A 20,587-nucleotide genomic window follows, 5' to 3' on the forward strand; every position below is an offset into this window, starting at 1 on the left:
CATCGGCTTATCAGGTCACCTGGATCCTTGTGCCCACCTAGAATGGCTTCCGAGGACAGTCTCTTGGAGTGCTTCTTTGCTATTGGTTCTCCATTGCTCATAGTGCCTCCCCCAGCCATGCGGAGTGGGTGCTGTGCTCCCTCTCTGACAGCAGTTTGTTACCTTGAAACATTCCCCGGCTGGACTCTGTAGAGGTCAAAGTCCCTGGCCTGTTCTCCTGGGGGAATAAAGGAGACAGTGACCCCTACTGAGATCCAGAAGAAGCAGCCAGGTCACTCTGCCCACTCCCCTCCAACCCTATCTTTTAATTGTTTGTTTCTGCCCCTATCTGAGTCCAGGACTGAGGCCTGGAGAGACTCCGCTGATCCAGGTCCTCTGCCAAGAAAGATGTTTGATTTGAGCCTTCTGATGGGGGAACAGAAAACAAAGAGAAACTCTTTGGCGCACCCCCAGGAGGACACAGGCCTGTCAGCTGGGAGCGTGTCTGCTGAGAGCCAGCACAATAGCTCGCTGGCATATCGCAGGCCCTGGGACCGATCAATGTTCTAGGATGCTATGCAGCGCCGACAGAGCTGGCTAAGCTTTAAAGGGTAACTTTATACTGCAATAATAAACAGGAGTGGTCACATTCCTCCCCAGTGTCACTCCACAGGCGCCCATGGAGCGACACCAGAGAGAAATTTGGCCCCAGGAGCTTGAGCTCAAGGGCCAGGCTCCGGTCTCTGAGCAGTGGGGTAAGATCGGGAGTGGCTACTTTGCAGTCAGTGGGGTGGAATCTGGCTGACGGACCCACGTCTTCGCGCCCAGTCATTTCTGTGCATGTGCGAGCGACACAGTCTGCTCTGTTTGCTTGTGCTGCGGTGACCAGTGCAGTGCAGACAGGTCCCCGCGGGCCTTCGGCCAGCAGCATGCATCTGCGCTAAGGCTCCTGCAATGGTGCATTTGGTTAGGAGAGTAAAAACTGCTACCTACAAATAAAAGTATAGGAGCCGGCCTTGTTGCTGGGACTCCGATAACTCTGGCTGCGCTGGGACTCAGAGCAGGGGCGGCTGCCTACGGAATGGGACGCCCAATGGCTTCAAATAGCTGGACATGAAAAGCCAAGATCTTCCTGGAGCCGAGCATCTCCACTGGTAAGGGACAGTAGCTCAACTCAGCTGCACAGCTCTCCATGCCGACTGGCCTGTCGGGCAGATCCATTGGCCTCCCCTCCCACAATGATACGAGATCCCAGTGGTGGAGCTGGGGCTGAGCCTCAGACCCTTTCTCTTCAGTGAGTGGAGGCAGGCAGGGGACTCCCTCAAGAAACAGGGGGGAATGGAGCCTGGTCCAGCCCTTCCCAGATGGATGGACAGACCTTGAGCTGCAGGGCCTTGGAGAGTGAGGGAAGAAGGCTTTGGGTGCAGAGAAGTCCATTCATCAACAGCAAAGAGAGGCTTTCTGGGAACTCCAGAGCTCACGTCTCTTCCCCCCCACCCCAGCCAAACTGTCCAGCTGCAGGTTGGCGGAGGCTGCGAGCTCAGTGTGCAGCGGAGAGCTGACAGGAGCGGCTGGGGAGGACTTGCCAGGCAGACACCGCTAGCAAGGAACGGGCGAGCGACAGGCGAAGGCTGCCCCAGCCACAGCTCCTCTCAGCTCCGACCGCGCCAGCTGGGCCAGGCTCATCACCCGACAACAGGGGAAACACATGGGCCAGAGAGCCCCTGACCGTGGGAGGCGAATGGCTTTTGGCATCCCGGGCACTGCCCAGCAGGGCTCTCCAGCAGGCTAGCGCAGACCTCACCTGCCCTACCCCATGACACATTCCGCCCTCCTCCCTCCTGGGGGAAACCCCCCGAGACGGTAGGTAATTTACCCTCCTCCAAGAACAGGCTGGCTAGCACAGGGGCACACATTGGGTCGGGTCGGCAGGGGTTTCAGCATAAAGACCCCCCGAGAGGCCAGGCGCTGACTGGCTGGAATCCAGAAGCAGTCCAGCCACACAATAGCAGCTAGTGGCTTAGGCCCCCTCTCTCCCCGGCCTTTGGCTGCTCCGCCCCAAGTGGGGCCAGTGAAAGGGACTTGGGTGGGTCATGGAGCTGGTGACAAACCAGGGGCTTTGACACCAGGTGGCCAGTTCATCTCCAGCCCGGGGCAGCAGTGCCAGTGAATTAGCGACCGCTCTGTGCTCTGGCATCTCTCGGCAGCAAGCATCCCTGGCAGTCAGCACCCACTGCTCCCACCCAGGCTTAGGCCAGTCCCAGCACAAGGCCAAGGAGCAAAACAGCCGGGGAGCCTGGCTCTCCACGCACGCCAGGGATGTCTCCCAGCTCAGAACGCTTGCACTGGTAGGGAAGCAATATTGCCCCTGACCACACGGTCTCAAGCAGGAGGTCGACCTCCCAGGCTTTCCACCCAGGGCTGATCCTGCAGCTTTGCATTGCTGCTGAGGTCTGCACAAGCAGCATGGAAATACTTGGGCTGGGAAGAAGCTACGCGTAGAATGGATCATGCATGTCCAATTGCCCTCCTGGCCTTTGAGGTGAAGGGCCCGCAGGGCAAGGCTGAGCTACATTGGCAGAGAAATGCAGATTTGTTCCCTGGCTCCTCTCAGCCTCCCTCCCTTCTGGGATATCTCAAGTGGGCCCTGCCAGAGCGTGCTCCTACCCACATCCCCTGGCCCTCCAGAAACCATCCCTGGGCTGCTGTCCTGTGAGGCCCCCAGCACTCCTGCCGAGAAGCCCACCTCTTTCCAAGCTGTGCCTAGAGACCATCTCTTGGTGCTCTATACCATGGATTGCCTCACCCTCACATCCCTGACCCCAAGCAGTGGAACATGCTACCACCCCTGGAGAGTGAGGCACCTCGTGGGACAGCCCTGATTCACCTCCGGTCCCACGGCGATATTAGTTGGTGGCTCCTGCACAGAGCCGTGAGCACGGGCACATGTCTGGGGCAGTTCACAGACACCTCTGATACACGCCTCTTCCGTGGGGAGCAGCCCCTGGGGCATGGCCAGCTGGATGCAGCCCCCTCTTCCAGCTCCTCCCACTGAGCTTCTGGCTGAACTTTCCCCCACACCTAGTCCTCTCCACAGTCACTGTCCGTGGCCATACAAAGTCAGGGGAATGCCTTAACAATCTCCTCCGGGCACTGGCCAAAATGGCTACCCACCAGCCCCAGATGAGGACACTCGCTGGGGAGATGCTATGCAACTGGGAGGCCTACTTCCATGCCCAGGATATCTCATGCATCCAGGCAGAGTGCTCTGGGCAGCATCCACAGACTACATGGCCTCTTTCGCCAAGCAGCAGGGGCATCCAGGGTTCTCTGCCCAGTGAGCCCCTCCGATTCCTTCATTTTAAACCTTGGACACCCCTGCCACTCCTGTTCCCATCTGAGCCTTCCTTGTCCCACAGAATCAGCTGGTTTTCTAGGCTCTGTGGCCCTTCCTCGCTGGAGGGCAGCCTTGTGTCCTCGGCCCATCCTCCCAGAATTCACACGGGCAGACCGAATGACTGAACACTACTACTAAAGGGACAGGTGAGGGGCATGCTCTGGGCCAGCATCTCCCAACTGAGCAGGCCAGTGGCTGCCAGTGGCCAGCCAAAGAAACTCATTCTCCTCAGACAAGTTTCCCTAGCAGTTAGGCTGCACTTTGAGCTCCGCCCCTGCAGGGAAGATGGATAGAGGTGTCCTTCGTACAGGGCTCAAGCCATGCATTGGCACCTGGTATTCCACTTGCTGGAGCCAACAGTCCATGCTGAGGTTTCCCAAGAAAACAGTTCAGAAAACTTGTATTTTTGCACTCAATTAACTAGCAGAGCTTAGGGAAGGTGCTTTCATCTCCCGCCTCCTTCCTGCTTCTGTTTGCTTTATCTACAAAGCGGCACTTAAACCTTCCACGGGCTTTGGACCTGGGCTTGACCCATCTATTTAGAGGTGCCAGGGCTCATCCCTGGCAAGCCCTAGCACAAATTAAGCACGGAGGGAGATCCCCTCATCCAGGCAGGCTAAGTACAGTTCTGCTGCCCTTTTCTCATACAATAAGGATAACAACATTTCATGACCCCACATTTAATACTTAAGTGATTTGTAACCCAACACCAGCCAAAATTGATCACTTGGGCAGCACAGCTCTGTCTGCCGGATACCTAGGTAGAGTAAGTGAGTTTGTGTAAATACAATCTGGTCCTGAAGCCTTTTCAGGCACCCCTGGCTCATCACTAGCTGTCAGAGGAGAGCTCATTCAGACCTTGCTTATAAATAATAATTTGAAATTATTAGGTAGGCCAATATAGCCGAAACAAATGTGCCACCATTGACAAAAATAACAGCTGTATGAGGAAGCTAGTCTTTGCTCAGACTTTTCATGCTCTCTCAGGTACAAGTATTTTCTCATACACTTTATCTGCTTTTAAAGTGTGTATTAATGTTTCCATTTCAATTCAAATTTTCAACCAATGACTAAATTGGCAGCACTGCACGTAACTGGGGGGAGGGTGTTGGGAAAATTCAGGGGAGGTGTACACCCCCCCGGGGGGGGCATCTAGGGAAATCTCTGGAGCTGGCCAGAGAACTGGACTATGCTGTCGTGACTGCACCCCAGAATGCTAGATTTGTGACCGGGAAACATATATAAACATACGTTTCCTAGTAGGCCAAGATTTTTAAAATGCATTATTTGCCAAGGTTCTTATCTCACATCATCGCTGTCTCAAAAGGTCACTATATGGGGAGTTTCTGTACTAAACTTTTTTATTATTATACTTATTTTTTTATGTAAGAACGGCCATATTGGGTCAGACCAATGGTCCATCTAGCTCTGTCATAAATATAAAGGGAAGGGTAACCACCTTTCTGTATACAGTGCTATAAAATCCCTCCTGGCCAGAGGCAACCTCCTGTTACCTGTAAACGGTTAAGAAGCTCAGCTAACCTGGCTGGCACCTGACCCAAAGGACCAATAAGGGGACAAGATACTTTCAAATCTTGGGGGGAGGCTTTTGTTGTGCTCTAAAGGAATTGGCGGCTGTGATTGTAGAGCCATTGGCCATTATCTTTGAAAACTCGTGGCGAACGGGGGAAGTCCCAGATGACTGGAAAAAGGCTAATGTAGTGCCAATCTTTAAAAAAGGGAAGAAGGAGGATCCAGGGAACTACAGGCCAGTCAGCCTCACTTCAGTCCCCGGAAAAATCATGGAGCAGGTCCTCAAAGAATCAATCCTGAAGCACTTACACAAGAGGAAAGTGATCAGGAACAGTCAGCATGGATTCACCAAGGGAAGGTCATGCCTGACTAATCTAATCGCCTTCTATGATGAGATTACTGGTTCTGTGGATGAAGGCAAAGCAGTGGATGTATTGTTTCTTGACTTTAGCAAAGCTTTTGACACGGTCTCCCATAGTATTCTTGTCAGCAAGTTAAAGAAGTATGGGCTGGATGAATGCACTATAAGGTGGGTAGAAAGTTGGCTAGATTGTCGGGCTCAACGGGTAGTGATCAATGGCTCCACGTCTAGTTGGCAGCCGGTGTCAAGTGGAGTGCCCCGGGGTCGGTCCTGGGGCCGGTTTTGTTCAATATCTTCATAAATGATCTGGAGGATGGTGTGGATTGCACTCTCAGCAAATTTGCGGATGATACTAAACTGGGAGGATACGCTGGAGGGCAGGGATAGGATACAGAGGGACCTAGACAAATTGGAGGATTGGGCCAAAAGAAATCTGATGAGGTTCAATAAGGATAAGTGCAGGGTCCTGCACTTGGGACGGAAGAACCCAATGCACAGCTACAGACTAGGGACCGAATGGCTAGGCAGCAGTTCTGCGGAAAAGGACCTAGGGGTGACAGTGGACGAGAAGCTGGATATGAGTCAGCAGTGTGCCCTTGTTGCCAAGAAGGCCAATGGCATTTTGGGATGTATAAGTAGGGGCATAGCGAGCAGATCGAGGGATGTGATCGTCCCCCTCTATTCGACATTGGTGAGGCCTCATCTGGAGTACTGTGTCCAGTTTTGGGCCCCACGCTACAAGAAGGATGTGGATAAATTGGAAAGAGTCCAGCGAAGGGCAACAAAAATGATTAGGGGTCTGGAACACATGACTTATGAGGAGAGGCTGAGGGAACTGGGATTGTTTAGTCTGCAGAAGAGAAGAATGAGGGGGGATTTGATAGCTGCTTTCAACTACCTGAGAGGTGGTTCCAGAGAGGATGGTTCTAAACTATTCTCAGTGGTAGAAGAGGACAGGACAAGGAGTAATGGTCTCAAGTTGCAGTGGGGGAGGTTTAGGTTGGATATTAGGAAAAACTTTTTCACTAGGAGGGTGGTGAAACACTGGAATGCGTTACCTAGGGAGGTGGTAGAATCTCCTTCCTTAGAAGTTTTTAAGGTCAGGCTTGACAAAGCCCTGGCTGGGATGATTTAATTGGGGATTGGTCCTGCTTTTGAGCAGGGGGTTGGACTAGATGACCTCCTGAGGTCCCTTCCAACCCTGATATTCTATGATTCTATGATTCTTTGTTTACGTGGTTGTTCTCCCTTGGGACTGAGAGAGGCCAGACAGAAATCCATCTTCTCCAACCCATCCTAATCCAAGTCTCCAATATTGCAACCAGTAGAGGTGAGCCAAGCAAGGCGGATTAGTTTATCTTTTGGTTTATGTGAATTTTCCCTGTTTTAAGAGGGAGCTTTATTCCCATTTTCTGTGACTTTAAGGTTTGCCCAGAGGGGGATCCTCTGTGTTTTGAATCTGGATACCCTGTAAAGTATTTTCCATCCTGATTTTACAGAGATGATTTTTACCTTTCCTTTTTTTAAAATAAAATCCTTCTTTTAAGAACCTGACTGATTTTTCCATGGTTCCAAGATCCAGGGGTTTGGGTCTTTGATCATTTTGTAACCAATCGGTTCGGATATTATTCTCAAGCCTCCCCAGGAAAGGGGGTGTGTAAGGCTTGGGGGGATATTTTGGGGGAAGACGTCTCCAAGTGGGTTCTTTCCCTGTTCTTTGTTTAACATGTTTGGTGGTGGCAGCGTACCCGGCTTTAATCTAAGCTGATAGAAATAAGCTCAGGGGGCTTTCATGCGGGTCCCCACATCTGCACCCTAGAGTTCAGAGTGGGGAAGGAACCCTGACAAGCTCAGTATTCTGTCTTCCGATAGTGACTATTCCAGGAGCTTCAGAGGGAATGAACAGAACAGGGAATCATCGAGTGATCCATCCCGTTGTCCACTCCCAACTTCTGGCAAACAGATGCTAGGAACACTCAGAGCATGGTGTTGCATCCCTGCCCATCCTGACTAATAGCCATTGATGGACCTAACCTCCATGAACTTACCTAGTTCTTTTTTGAACCCTGGTATAATTTTGGCCTTCACAACATCCCTGGCAAAACGTTCCATGGGTGACTGTGTGTTGTGTGAAGAAATACTTCCTTTTGTTTGTTTTAAACTTGCTGCCTATTAATTTAATTAGGTGACCCCTGTTTCTTGTGTTATGTGAAGGGGTAAATAACACTTCCCGATTCACTTTCTCCACACCAGTCAAGATTTTATAAGCCTCTAGCATATCACCTCTTAGTAATTTCTTTTCCAAGCTGAAAAGTCCCAGTCTTTTTAATCTCTCCTCGTACGGAAGCCGTTCCACATCCCTCATCATTTTGGTTGCCCTTCTCTGTGCTTCTTCCGATTCCAATATATCTTTTTTGAGATGGAGTGACCAGAACTGCCTGCAGTATTCAAGATGTGGGCATATCATGAATTTATATAGTAAAAGTGGAGGAACTTGGTTTGCCAGACTGATCAGCTAAGCCAATACTGACAACCTATATGAAAAGGCTGCAAAACACCATGCCTCTGGACTGCAACAACGTGCAAAAAGCCTTATAAGCCAGTCACTGTCAAAGCCAATTTTTGGAGAACTTAATGAGGCTGTTAAGAATGATGGAGACACAACTCAGTTTAGACAACGAAGAGTCCTTGTGGCACCTTAGAGACAAACAAATTTATTTGGGCATAAGCTTTCGTGGGCTAAAACCCACTTCATCAGATGCATGGAGTGGAAAATACAGTAGAGAGGTATAAATACACAGCATTTATTGAAAAGATGGGAGCTGCCTTACCAAGTGTGGGGGGTCAGTGCTAACGAGCCAATTCAATTAAGTTAGAAGTGGGCTATTCTCAACAGTTGACAAGAAGGGGTGGAAATCACTTTTGTAGTGCTAATGAGGCCAATGTGATCAAGATGGCCCATTTCAAACAGTTAACAAGAAGGTGTGAATATCAGCAGGGAGAAATTAGTTTTTGTAGTGACCCATCCACTCCCAGTCTTTATTCAGGCCTAATTAGATGATGTGCAGTTTGCAAATTAATTCCAAATCTGCAGTTTCTCGTTGGAGTCTTTCTGAAGTTTTGTTGTTGAAGAATTGCCACTTTTAAGTCTGTTATTGAGTGTCCAGGGAGATTGAAGTGTTCTCCTACTGGTTTTTGAATGTTATAATTCTTGATGTCAGATTTGTGTCCATTTATTCTTTTGCATAGAGACTGTCCGGTTTGACCAATGTACATGGCAGAGGGGCATTCCTGGCACATGATGGCATATATCACATTGGTAGATGTGCAGGTGAACGAGCCCCTGATGGTGTGGCTGATGTGGTTAGGTCCTATGATGGTCCTATCTCGGGGCTTCTCCTTCTGCCCCCCCCCCCCCCATGAACAGGATACAGTTCTGCAGTGACCTAGAATCCTACTTTCGACGTCTCCAACTCAAGGAATATTTCCAACACACCACTGAAGAGCATACTAACCCACAGAGGCCTTCCTACCAACGCTACGAAAAGAAGGATTCTGCGTGGACTCCTCCTGAAGGTTGAAACAGCAGACTGGACTTCTACATAGAGTGCTTCTGCCAACGTGCACGGGCTGAAATAGTGGAAAAGCAGCATCACTTGCCCCACAACCTCAGCCATACAGAGCACAACGCCAGCCACAGCCTCAGAAATAACTCTAACATCATAATCAAAATGGCTGACAAAGGAGATGCTGTTGTCATCATTAATAGGTTGGAATACGAACAAGAGGCTGCTAGGCAGCTCTCCAACACCACTTTCTACAGGCCATTACCCTCTGATCCCACTGAGGATTACCAAAAGAAACTACACCGTCTGCTCAAGAAACTCTCTCAAGAAGCACAGGAACAAATCTACACAGACACACCCCTAGAGCCCCAACCAGGAGTATTCTATCTGCTACCCAAGATCCATAAACCTGGAAATCCTGGACACGCCATTATCTCAGGCACTGGCACCCTGACAGCAGGATTGTCTGGCTATGTAGACTCTGTCCTCAGGCCTTACACTACCAGCACTCCCAGCTATCTTCGAGACATCACTGACTTCCTGAGGAAACTACAATCCATCAGTGATCTTCCTGAAAACACCATCCTGGCCACTATGGATGTAGAAGCCCCCTACACCAACATTCCACATAAAGATGGACTACAGGCCGTCAGGAACAGTATCCCTGATAATGTCACGGCAAACCTGGTGGCTGAACTTTGTGACTTTGTCCTTACCCATAACTATTTCACATTTGGGGACAATGTATACCTTCAAATCAGCAGCACTGCTATGGGTACCTGCATGGCCCCACAGTATGGCCACATTTTTATGGCTGACTTAGAACAACGCTTCCTCGGCTCTCATCCCCTAACGCCCCTACTCTACTTGCGCTATATTGATGACATCTTCATCATTCAGACCCATGGAAAAGAAGCCCTTGAAGAATTCCACCATGATTTCAACAATTTCAATCCCACCATCAACCTCAGCCTGGACCAGTCCACACAAGAGATCCACTTTCTAGACACTACAGTGCAAATAAGCAATGATCACATAAACACCACCCTATACCGGAAACCTACTGACCGCTATACTTACCTACATGCCTCCAGCTTTCATCCACACCACATCACACGATCCATTGTCTACAGCCAAGCTCTAAGATACAACTGTATTTGCTCCAATTCCCCAGACAGAGACAAACAGCTACAGGATCTCTATCAAATGTTCTTAAAACTACAATACCCACCTGCTGAAGTGAAGAAACAGATTGACAGAGCTAGAAGGGCTGAAGACTATCGCCATTCTCTCTCTTGTAAATCTACTGTTGAAACCACTTGGGTCATTAAACAATGTCATCCAGGCTTTTGCTACAACAGTAGTAGATCTTTGTCTACCCTTGGAGCAATCCGAGAGCTATCCACTGAAAAGCGTACGGGAAGAAGCAAAGAATTCAGTCCAGAAGTTGACTAATGAAGGTATTTATATTGACTCCTTAAGTGAAGATGACAAGAAGTGTTTGTTAAGCCAGCTGAAAAAGTATACAGACTTGATTCTTACAAATCTACAGTAGAAATTTCTGGATTCTACTCGACCTCTACGTAGCTTTTACAGATGCCTGTTCTATAAAACACCGACAGTTGAGTGGGGCGAGGCACTGCCAGCCATGGGGCTGCCATGTGCTCAGGACAGAGTAGAGAATTTTGAACACAGAGTGGAATATCATAGGACAAACAAATGAAGATTTGACTTCAACTTCTTTTTTATCATCACTAGTGGCTCGACCCGATCTTTGTGCTGTTTCCTGGGATGAAAGAAGTAGGAATTCATCTCTTGCGGCTCCCAGTCACAACAGCTACAGCCAAGCGTTCTTTTTCATCACTGAATAGAATTTTGTGTTTTGAAAGAAGTCGCCTTCTGCCTGATCATGAGCATAATCATGAAGGACTGGAAGTAATGGACACACAAGAAGACACCAAAATTACAGGAAGAAACCAAGAAGGTTGTAGCTATTGTACTCCTGTTCTTTTTGTAGTACAGGGAGTAGCCAACTTTAATTTTTGTGATGATTTTAAAACTTGAGTTAAATCTAATAAAATAGTCATGAAACATTTTTCAGTTTTTAATATGGTGCCATACAGCCCACCTTTGCCCTCACAGTCTCAACCCTTGTCGGCCCTCACCTGCCCTGAATAGTACACACACACAATTTCAATTCCTGGGGAAAACACTGGCCAGCTCCAGGCAGCGAGCGATCAGAGCATTTCTGTGCTGAGATGACAGGCAGAAGACCTGGGCCTCAAGCAGGGCCTTGAGCTGCAGACCCCAGCCCCATATCTAGGGGGGAGGGATAGCTCAGTGGTTTGCGCATTGGCCTGCTAAACTCAGGGTTGTGAGTTCAATCCTTGAGAGGGCCATTTAGGGATTGGGGGAAAAAATTGGGGATTGGTCCTGCTTTGAGCAGGGGGTTGGACTAGATGACTCCTGAGGTCCCTTCCAACCCTGATATTCTATGAACCAGTCCCCTCTTTCCAAACCCAAACCCATTCTAATGTCTGAATATAAATCAGCAGGCAGCCACATCCAAACAGTTTGTGCAGTACTGGTCGCCATGTCCCTGCAGGAGGTTCAGAGAAGGGTAACAAGTGTGATCAAGAGTCCAGAAAAGCTCTCCTATGAAGACAGGTTGAAGAGACTAGGATGGTTATCTAAGGCTTTGTCTACACTGCCGCGCCACTAAAAGGTGCGTAGTGTAGCTGCTGATGGTTGGCGGGAGAGAGCTCTTCCGCCAACAAAAAACTTCCACCTCCCATGAGCGGCAGAGCGCTCCTGTCAACAAAGCGCTGTTCACATGGGTGTTTGTCAGTAAAACTTTTGTCATTCGGGGCAGGGGGTGATTTAACACCCCTGAATGACAAAAGTTTTGCCGACGAAGTTCCAGTAAAGACAAAGCCTTAGAAATGAGAAGAGGGGCCACAATGGAATCCGAAAAATGCTGACTGGAATAGAGGAAGTAGATGGGGAGCAGCTATTCTCCCAGTCTCAGAACAAGGGTGTATTCAATGAAATTGAAAGGTAGGAAATTCAAAAATCAATAAAAGGAAATCTCCCTGCCCTCAACACGTAATTAGCCAGTGGAACTCACTGCCACATGAAGTCATTGCAGCCAGGAACTTAACGAGAATCGAAATAGGACTGAGGCATTGATACAGCTAATACAACTAGCCAGGGTGATCATACGTAACGATGACAGAGGATATTGACCCTCCTGCTTCATGGCTTGAGCCAATCTCTGTCCACTAGAGATGAGGAGGGGTCCATGTGTGATGTGGATTATTCAGCACCTCCTATTGTGGGGTTTTTACACCTTCCCCTGCAGCAGCTGGTGCCAGTCCCGGCTGGAGATAGGATACTAGGCTGCACCCAGGATCTGACCCAGTCTGGCAGCTCCTATGTGCCTCATGCTCAGTGTATTTGCCCTGCCTGTCCCCTTGGCCAGGCCTCCTGTGACAGACTCCACGCTCTGCTCCAGCTGGGACATTGTCTGTGCCCCCTGAGGGAGCTCTCCTGCCATTCCTCTTGCCCCCTCTTAAGCCCCACAGTGGGGCACTCCTGGGCCCCTAGGAAAGCCTCGTCCTCCTCTCAGCGTAGCTGGAGCCTGGACTGTGACCAGTCAGAGCCAGAAACTCAGCAGGCAGGGTGCCAGCAATGGCTGCCAAGTCTAGCGGTTCAGAGCAATGTGGCATGGTGACATCACAAACCACAGCTGGGCCCGAGAGGCCCGAGCACCCCCCTGCAAGCCCAGAAAGTGCGGGGGAAAGCTGACAGCTCCAGCCACCTCCAGCTCTGAGCCGAAGGCTCCACTCCCCACTGGCTTTTGACACCCCACCTGGGGTCTCGTGAGTGATCCCTCCCAGCCATGCAACCGCTGCCTGGGCCTGAAAGACCCCTGCCTACCCAGAGGTGGCAGGGGAGCCAGAGAGACAGGTGGGTTCTGCCCTGGTGTATGCTGCACCAAGCACGGTGCAAAGAGCAGGAGCTCTGTCGGCAGGGCCTGGGGCAGTCAGCCAGCAAGAGAGCCCTGCCCAGAGATCCTGGCAGGCAGGATCCCCTTGGGCTCGGGATGCGGGAGACCAGCTGTGGCTGGCACGTCCCTGCACAGTCTCATCTTGAACCAGCAGCTGCACCCCTGCCATCTGGCTGGGGGAGGGGAGCGGGAGGGAGAAGAAACCGCAGAGGTTGGTGTATGTCTGCGAGGGGTCAGTGCGGGAGAAGATGGTGCTGAAACCCAGTGTACCCAGCTGGACCCAGAGACGGGGCCTGGCCTGGAATGGAGCCAGGGTGAAGGGTTGGGCCTGAGAGAAGTGCCCAGAGACGCTGGGAAAGGACAGTCCGAGCCCCTGCATTGCTCACGCTGCCGGTGATCACACACTCTGGGGGTGGCGGGGGGCAGGAGACAGTCCCATGATCCCCTTGCTCTGTTTGTAGTTCATGCGGGGTTAATAAACGACCAACAGCTGCGATAAGCATGGTCCATGCAGCAGGGCAGGTTTTGAGATGGCCCCACGCCCAAGAGGAGAAGGTGCCTAGACAGGGCGAAGCCAGGGCTCAGAGCAGCCTATGGGGTTCTGACAACCCGCTGAAACATCTCTCGGTCAGTTATCCCATCAATGGGACTGCAACAGGCAGTGCAGCCAGGGAGGCATTCGCCGCACAGCGGGCTCCACCGTACCATACTCAGGCAATCTCTGCTCCTTGCCTGCTTGGCCTGAGGCAGAGCTCCCTGTGCCTGGCTGGGGGGCATCACGCAGGCAGCACAGGGACCCAGGAGCAGCCGTCGGGGCGGTGGTCTGGCTCTAGGTCTGCAAGCACGTGGGCTGCACTCCCTTGGGCTGCCTCCCAGGTCAGCTCTGTTAGCTAGAGACCCCCACTGGTCCGACTCCTGTGTCCCTACCTGTGTTTGCTGTCATGTCCTGCTTTCGCCAGCACCATGCAAACGGAGAGCCTCCCTCTGCCACCCACTCCACGGGCCAGGGACTTCTTCAGCCACCTAGGAGAGAAGCCAGTGGGGAAAAGCCATACGCAGCACCAGGAGTAAAGAGAGAGACAGCAGGGATGGCATCATGCCACAGAGTGCCCCAGTGCCAAGTTAAGCTGAGACTCCAGGAAACATGATACCTTTTGTTGTTTTGTATGTAACCACTCTGTGCCCACCATTATCCCAAGGTGCCATCTCTGAAGTCTTAGCACTGATTACTTTCACTATAGCCCATCTCAATGCTGGCATCCTGGGTAGGGTGACCAGATGTCCTGATTTTATACGGACAGTCCCGATATTTGGGGCTTTTTCTTATATAGGCTCCTATTACCCCCCACCCCCTACCCCGATTTTTCACACTTGCTGTCTGGTTACCCGAAGCCTGGGGCCGAGCTCAGCTGAGCCAAAGAAACTGGAACAGCGCACAGTGTGCTGGGGGGCCATCGCAGCTGGGAGCTTCTGTGAGCGGCCAGTGGGTCAGGGCTGGACACTGCAGGGGGCTCGGGGGGCCTGGCAGAGCATGGGCTGGCGTTGCCCAGTGGAGGCTGTTGGGTGCAAACAGGCTGGTGGTGTCAGGAGCTGAAACAGCAAGTCTTCCTCGCGCTGGAGGTGGGGCAGGGGAGTAAACAAGGCGACTCTCCACCATCCACCAGGATGGCCAAATTGCCGGGGCCCGTGCTTTGAGAGAAGTCTGTGTCCATGTCCTCATCCCCGCGCTGCCATCGCCTGCTTTTGCAGGTTCTGGTTCTGCAGGTACCACACGATAACGCGCGAGGTGTTTACAATGCTCATAACTGCCGCGGTGAGCTGAGCGGGCTCCATGCTTGCCGTGGTCTGGCGTCTGCAGGAGAGCAGAGTGCCAGCAGAAGCGGTCACTCAGTGATGATGGTTTGCAGACCTACTGCACCGTCCGCTGCCAGGACACAAAAGCTGAGCGGGCTGCACGCTCAAAGCCGTTTTATGGCGAGACAAGAGCAGCCGAGCAGAGTGGCCACGGAAGCGGCCCTGCGAGACCACTGGGAGAGCAGAGTGGCCGCGGAGGCGGTGGCTGACAACCTGTGAGGTGGATTCATAAGAGCAGAGTGGCAGCGGAAGAGGGAGCCCATGAGAGACAACATGGAGAAATTTGCTATCGAGACAAGAGCACGAGCAGGAGGGCAGAGTGGCAGCGGAAGCTGTTGTTCGATGACTATAGTTAGCATCGTACTGCACCGGCTGCTGAAAGCAGTATGGGGCCCGCACGGAAAAAAGGCGCGAAATGATTGTCTGCTGTTGCTTTCACGGAGGGAGGGGCAACTGATGACATGTACCCAAAACCACCCGTGACAATGTTTTTGCCCCATCAGGCGTTGGGAGCTCAACCCAGAATTCCAATGGGCGGCGGAGACTGCGGGAACTGTGGGATAGCTACCCACAATGCAACGCTCCCAAAGTCGACGCTAGCCTCGGTACTGTGGACGCACTCTGCCGACTTAATGCGCTTAGTGGGGACGCACACAATCGACTGTAAAACCGCTTTCTAAAAATCGACTTCTATAAATTCGACTTAATTTTGTAGTGTAGACATACCCTAAGAGGAGAGCTACAGCTCTGTGGACTGCAAACTGCCCATGTTCATTGCAAAGGCATGTTCACTCTGGAGCCTAATGACACCCAACATTTAAGTTCACTGGCTACTGTTTTACAAAGAACAACCAGCTGCTCTGGGGCAGTGGGAGCCATCAGAATGGGGGGCACATCAGATACCATGGAGAGGGGATACCCAAGTTGCGGTCTCTTGGTTACCCAGGGAAGGCCATGAACACAGACCCTCTTATTCTGCAGCCCTCCGAGACAGGGGTCGGCCACCGTGGGGGAGAGACCAGGGAGCCCCGGAGGGCACAATGGGTACAGAGGAAGGTGTGGAGAGTTTGCAGAGAGAAACCCAGCGTGGGTGGGGTGCCTGTGGGGTGGCCACAAGCCCTGGAGTGACTCACTCAACTGTCCTTTGCTGAACGCTCACACAACATGCAGACGAAGCTACTCAGGATGTGAACCGAAGCCACAGGCACCTTCCCGAGGAGTATTTCGAGTCTCGGTGAACACGAACATAGCCAAGGAAGCACCAGGCTAGAGGCTCTGGCAGTTGGAAGAAAACTGCCCTGACACAGGGGAGGGGGTTCCTCATGGCTTGGCAAAGCAGCAGCCCTGAGCCGGGCGGGTTTTCAGCCATTGGCTGGCCAAGCCTGGGCAGAGCCAGGCTCATGTACCATTGATGTCCCTCTGGTGACAAGGGGAAAATGGCCCTTCATCCTGGGAAGAGTCACGACCTCCCCGGCAGGTGGGGCAGCTCATCTGCCTTGGTGTAAGTGCAGTCTCGGAGCTCCACACTGGGCCAGGCCACGGCTGCAGGGGGTTGGAGGGTTTGTACACAGGACTTTGGGGAGCAGTGAATTGCGAGGGCAGGTCCAGCAAGGAGCTGGCATGGTAGATCCTGCTCAAGTGCAAGCTGCCCTCTGGGTGATGGAAAGAAGCCTCCAGCCCAAGTGTCCTTGGCTTTGCTGTGCCAGGCTCCGCCCCGTCAGCAGGAAGCGGCCGGGAGCTGGCAGTGGCAGGACAGCAGGGCTCAGGCTGGGGAAACAGCCCCTTACCCCTTCCCTGACACCACAACTAGCTGAAAGATCCTGCAGCTGCTCCCCCGGCAGGACCCTCACAATGGAGGAGCGACATTCCCTCACTCCCAAGCAGATGGGCAAAGGCACATGCCAGCCACACTCAGACACCGGGTACCGTGCCCGCAGATCAGACCCGCAGCTGCCCCCCTCAGCCCTGCATTCCCAGCTGGATCTTCCCAGTCCCCACCTCTCTCCTTGTGCGCTGGGTCCTTCCTCGTTGCCTCTCCACCCTCCTTTGCCATTCACCCCATAGATCCTGCCACAGCCAGCTCCCCCCGCCAGCCCTTTATCCACCAAACTCTCCATCCCTTCCCACCTCTCGAAAGGAGGGGCAGGAATGCATATGCTCCTCCTCGCCCAAAGATCCCCCCCATGGGCACCTACCTGGGCCCCTCTCTCCAGTGCCCATAGGAGAAGCGAGGGCACCTCCAGCACCTGAGCAACTCCACTGCACCCTCTCCCCACCCCGGCTGGCCCCGAACGCTCAGCAGACGAAGCTGTCCCACGTGGGCGTGAGCAGCTGGTGTTTGGCCTAGAGAGAGGATGGCCACAGTGCTGAGGGACCCTAAGACAACTGTTCCTCTAAAGGACCTGTTTATCCAGAAGCTGCGTCCCTGGCCCCAATTAAGCAGACTCTGATGCTGACGAAAGGCAGTTCCGAGGGGCCCGGCACGGGTTGCTTGCTCTTACGGCCCCAGCACGGACGAGAGGGTGCGTACGCCAGCAGGGACAGGAAAGTTTGGAATTGTACAGGGGCTGCTAAGGGAAACCAGTCTAGCTTGTCACGGTTTCGTTTTTCTCTGAAAGGCGAAGGCACCTGAAGGGACTCTTCCAAAATGCAATTTTTCTTGTTTGCGATTTATCCAAGAAGCGTCAGGAAGGTGAAATCTGTCCTGGTGTTGCTGGAGGTTTCCCCGACGGCCCAGGTATCTGAGAACTGTCTGAGCCCTGAACAGAAGGGGCCAGCGTTTTGCAATTCCCCTCCAAAGAGTGCTTTTCTCTCAGCTATTTATTAGGCATTGGAGTTAAATAGGTGTAAACAAAGCAATCCCGGTGTTTGAAACCGTCTGCTAAGAAACGCTGCCCCACGCAGTTCGAGGTCAGCTCTGGGGGTCTGGGATGTCCTCATCCTCCCAGGGCTCCAGAGAGTCCTCCAGGGTCAGCAGGGGAGATGAGACCTGAATGTCTAATGCAAGAGAGCAGAAAAAAGCAGCACAGAAAGCCTTCCCCGCCGCCTGTCCCCACGCCTCTGGGAAAGGCAAGAGCCCCATTGTTTTCCTTTGCAGGCTGCTTTCTGGGCTGCGGGTTGCCTTGGAGAGGCTGGGCCTGCCCTACTGAGAAGGCGCCCGTTCCCCACATGGCCCCGACTTCTCCTGGCCCCTCTTCCGAGCAGCTCTGCTAAGGGGACACGCTGCAGCAGCTGGCGGGGCAGGGGTGCCCTGGGGAGGGGATGCCCAGGCGGCCTCTGCTCAGGGGTGGGCTCAGAGCCCCGCCACTTCTCTCACGTGCTGGGTGAGCTCCCTCGAGTGCCCGCATTGCGCCGCCCCCTCCCCGGGAGCAGCGCCCGTGGGCGGCCAGGGAGCGGACCCCCGGCGGCCCCGCAGCCTCGGGCAGAGCCTCGGGCAGAGCCTCGGGCAGAGCCCCGGGCAGAGCCCCGGGCAGAGCCCCGGGCAGAGCCCCGGGCAGAGCCCCGGGCAGAGCCCCGGGCAGAGCCCCGGGCAGAGCCCCGGGCAGAGCCCCGGGCAGAGCCCCGGGCAGAGCGGGGCATCCCGGAGCTGCCGAGCGACTTCCTCTGGCGAACAATAACCGCGCAACGCCCCGAGGGGCCGCCCGTGGGCCCCCTGGGCCAGGCCGTGACCGCATGACCCCAGCCCGGCCAGCGGCCACAGAGGCAGGAGGAAGCCGCCGGCCCATTGTCCGCGGTCCCCACCCTGCCCCTCACAACCAGGGCAGCCACCGACATCAAGACGCGTTTCCTCCCGAGCAGCAGGGCGCAGCGCCCCCGCCGGGGCCTGGCACTGCCGGGCCTGGCACTGCCGGCGCCCCCGGGCAGCGCAGGGGCCGGCTGGCCCCGTCGTGCGCCCCCGCCTTCCCCAGCAGCCCTGCCGGGTGACAAGACGGCGCCTTCCTGGGAGAGCCCTTAGCGGGAGCCTGGGGAAACCCTTCTGCTGGAGGAGCCCCCGGAGCAGGGGAGATGGCGCAGCCAGAGGCTGCTGGGTGCTCACCGTGTCCCGGCTGCAAAGGGTCGTGCCCCAGGGAAAAGCTCGGCAGGCTTCCAAGTGACAAGGGGACTCCCAAATCAGAACTCACACCCCGCCGCAGCCACTTCGAATTGCACCAGCCATGGCTTGGCCCTGGAGCGCGAGGGAGTCTCGGTGCTTTCAAGTCACTGGGACCATGGACAAGAAGCCACGGACGGACTCACCAATCCCAGGGGCTCCAGGAGCTGGACATGCCACTTCTTCCAAAACTCAGGCAGCTGCGACCCCCTCAGAGCAGCTGCCTTTGCTCCCTGCGGCTCCTTCCCCGGCCAGCCCTCAGCTTGCAGCCAGCAGCCTCCTGCTTTACCAGGAGCTGCCCGAGCCGCCCCCTCCCCGGCCAAGCTGGGCTGGTTTGAAGAGCTGCCTTAAGCAGGGGACACTTAGGTCCTGCCTCCCATTAACTGCTCCACCTCCCACAGAGCAGCTTCAGCAGCCCCACCTTAAAGGGCCAGCACCTTCCTTTCTCTGTCCCCCTCGCCTTCTTGCTCCCAGTCCTTTTGCTGGGTGTGTCAGGGCCCCGTGAGCAAGAGCTGCTGGTCCCTGCAAGGCTCTGCAAACCCTCCACAGCTGTAGGGTCACCCCTCCAACCTGGAAAACATGAGCAAAGCAGGCTCACCCAGCCACCCCCAGGAAATACCCTCCCTGGCCTCCTGCTAAGAAGCTCACCTCCATGAGTTAACAGAAGGGCTTTAAACGGGGGCCAGGGCTCGGCCCCCAGCTGCAGTAAAGTACAGTTCTACCTTGAGAAGTGACTCTGTAGAAATAGCTCCTGTCTCATCTCACCAGCTCCCTGCGTGTCTCACAGTCAGAGCCACCAACTCGACTAAGAGACAGGTCTGCCACTTGTTACTCCCGTGGGCCCTGCCATGGGGGAGGGAGCTGGAGCCTGTCCCTGTGGGCCCTGCCATGGGGGACGGAGTCAGAGTCAGTTCCCGTGTTCCCTGCGGGGCCGGCCTGGTCACAGGGGAGGTAGCCAGAGTCTGTTCCCATGGGCCCTGTGGGGCTGGCCCAGCCAAAGGGGAGGTAGCCAGAGTCTGTTCCTGTGGGTTCTGTGGTACCGGTCCAGCCACAGGGGAGGGAGCCGGAGTCTGTTCCTGTGGGCCCTGGGGGGCTGGCCTGGTCACAGGGGTGGTAGCATGCCCTATGAAGGGCCAATTGGAACAACTCTGGTTTTAGGGGTAATCATGTATCTGGTTTTAGGGCATAAACACTTGCCAGAGGAGACCAAGAGAGACTTGTGCCCAGCACTGCTCAGCTAGCCAGGTGCAGTATGAGTGCTTTTATCTCTGCTCAGGCAGCCCCACTGGCTAACCTCAGCCTCCCAGGCTTGGCTTCCGACCACAGGTTGGGTTGTTGAGGGGGAGGGCTAGTTTAGTGGTTCAAGCATTGGCCTGCTAAACCCAGGGTTGTGAGTTCAGTCCTTGAGGGGGCCATTTAGGCATCTGGGCCAAAAATTGGGGATTGGTCTTGCTTTGAGCGGGGGGTTGGACTAGATGACCTCCTGAGGTCCCTTCCAACCCTGATATTCTATGATTGTTTTATGCCTGGCCAAAGTCAGTTCAGTTGCTTACGGACCTGAAAAAAAACTGAACCACTGAGTTAGCCTCCTGGCTAGAAGCAAATCCACCAACTTCCATGGCCCAGTGGTCTGATCGGAGATGACTGGTCCTGTGGATGGTGACCCAGTCCCGCATTGATTCAGTATCACTGTTCCTGGAACTCCCCAAAGTGTCTGTATTTCACACAGTGCCTGTGTGATCTGTACATCACAACAGTATGTCAGTCTATGGTTCCCTGTGCCCTGGCCACTCATAGT

The 20,587-nt window shown here is 53.8% G+C and overlaps 1 protein-coding gene across 2 annotated transcripts in view; it reads right to left on the bottom strand.

The window, feature by feature from the left end:
• RIPOR1 (RHO family interacting cell polarization regulator 1) overlaps positions 1 to 19,115 on the bottom strand; it is a 119,138-nt gene extending 100,023 nt beyond the window's left edge. Inside the window, exon 1 of one of the 2 annotated variants that reach the window (XM_073307142.1) lies at positions 18,936 to 19,115. Coding sequence is in view for 1 of the 2 variants with exons in the window: in XM_073307139.1 (XP_073163240.1) it covers positions 13,773 to 13,788 (16 nt within the window). In the remaining variant the exon portion in view is untranslated. Of the gene's footprint in view, positions 1 to 13,772; positions 13,837 to 18,935 lie in introns of those variants that run through there. The other variant, XM_073307139.1, reaches the window with a different exon arrangement.
• Between the last annotated feature and the right edge of the window lie 1,472 nt (positions 19,116 to 20,587).

This window comes from Lepidochelys kempii, chromosome 12 (genome assembly GCF_965140265.1).
Source record: "Lepidochelys kempii isolate rLepKem1 chromosome 12, rLepKem1.hap2, whole genome shotgun sequence".
Lineage (NCBI taxonomy): Eukaryota > Metazoa > Chordata > Testudines > Cheloniidae > Lepidochelys > Lepidochelys kempii.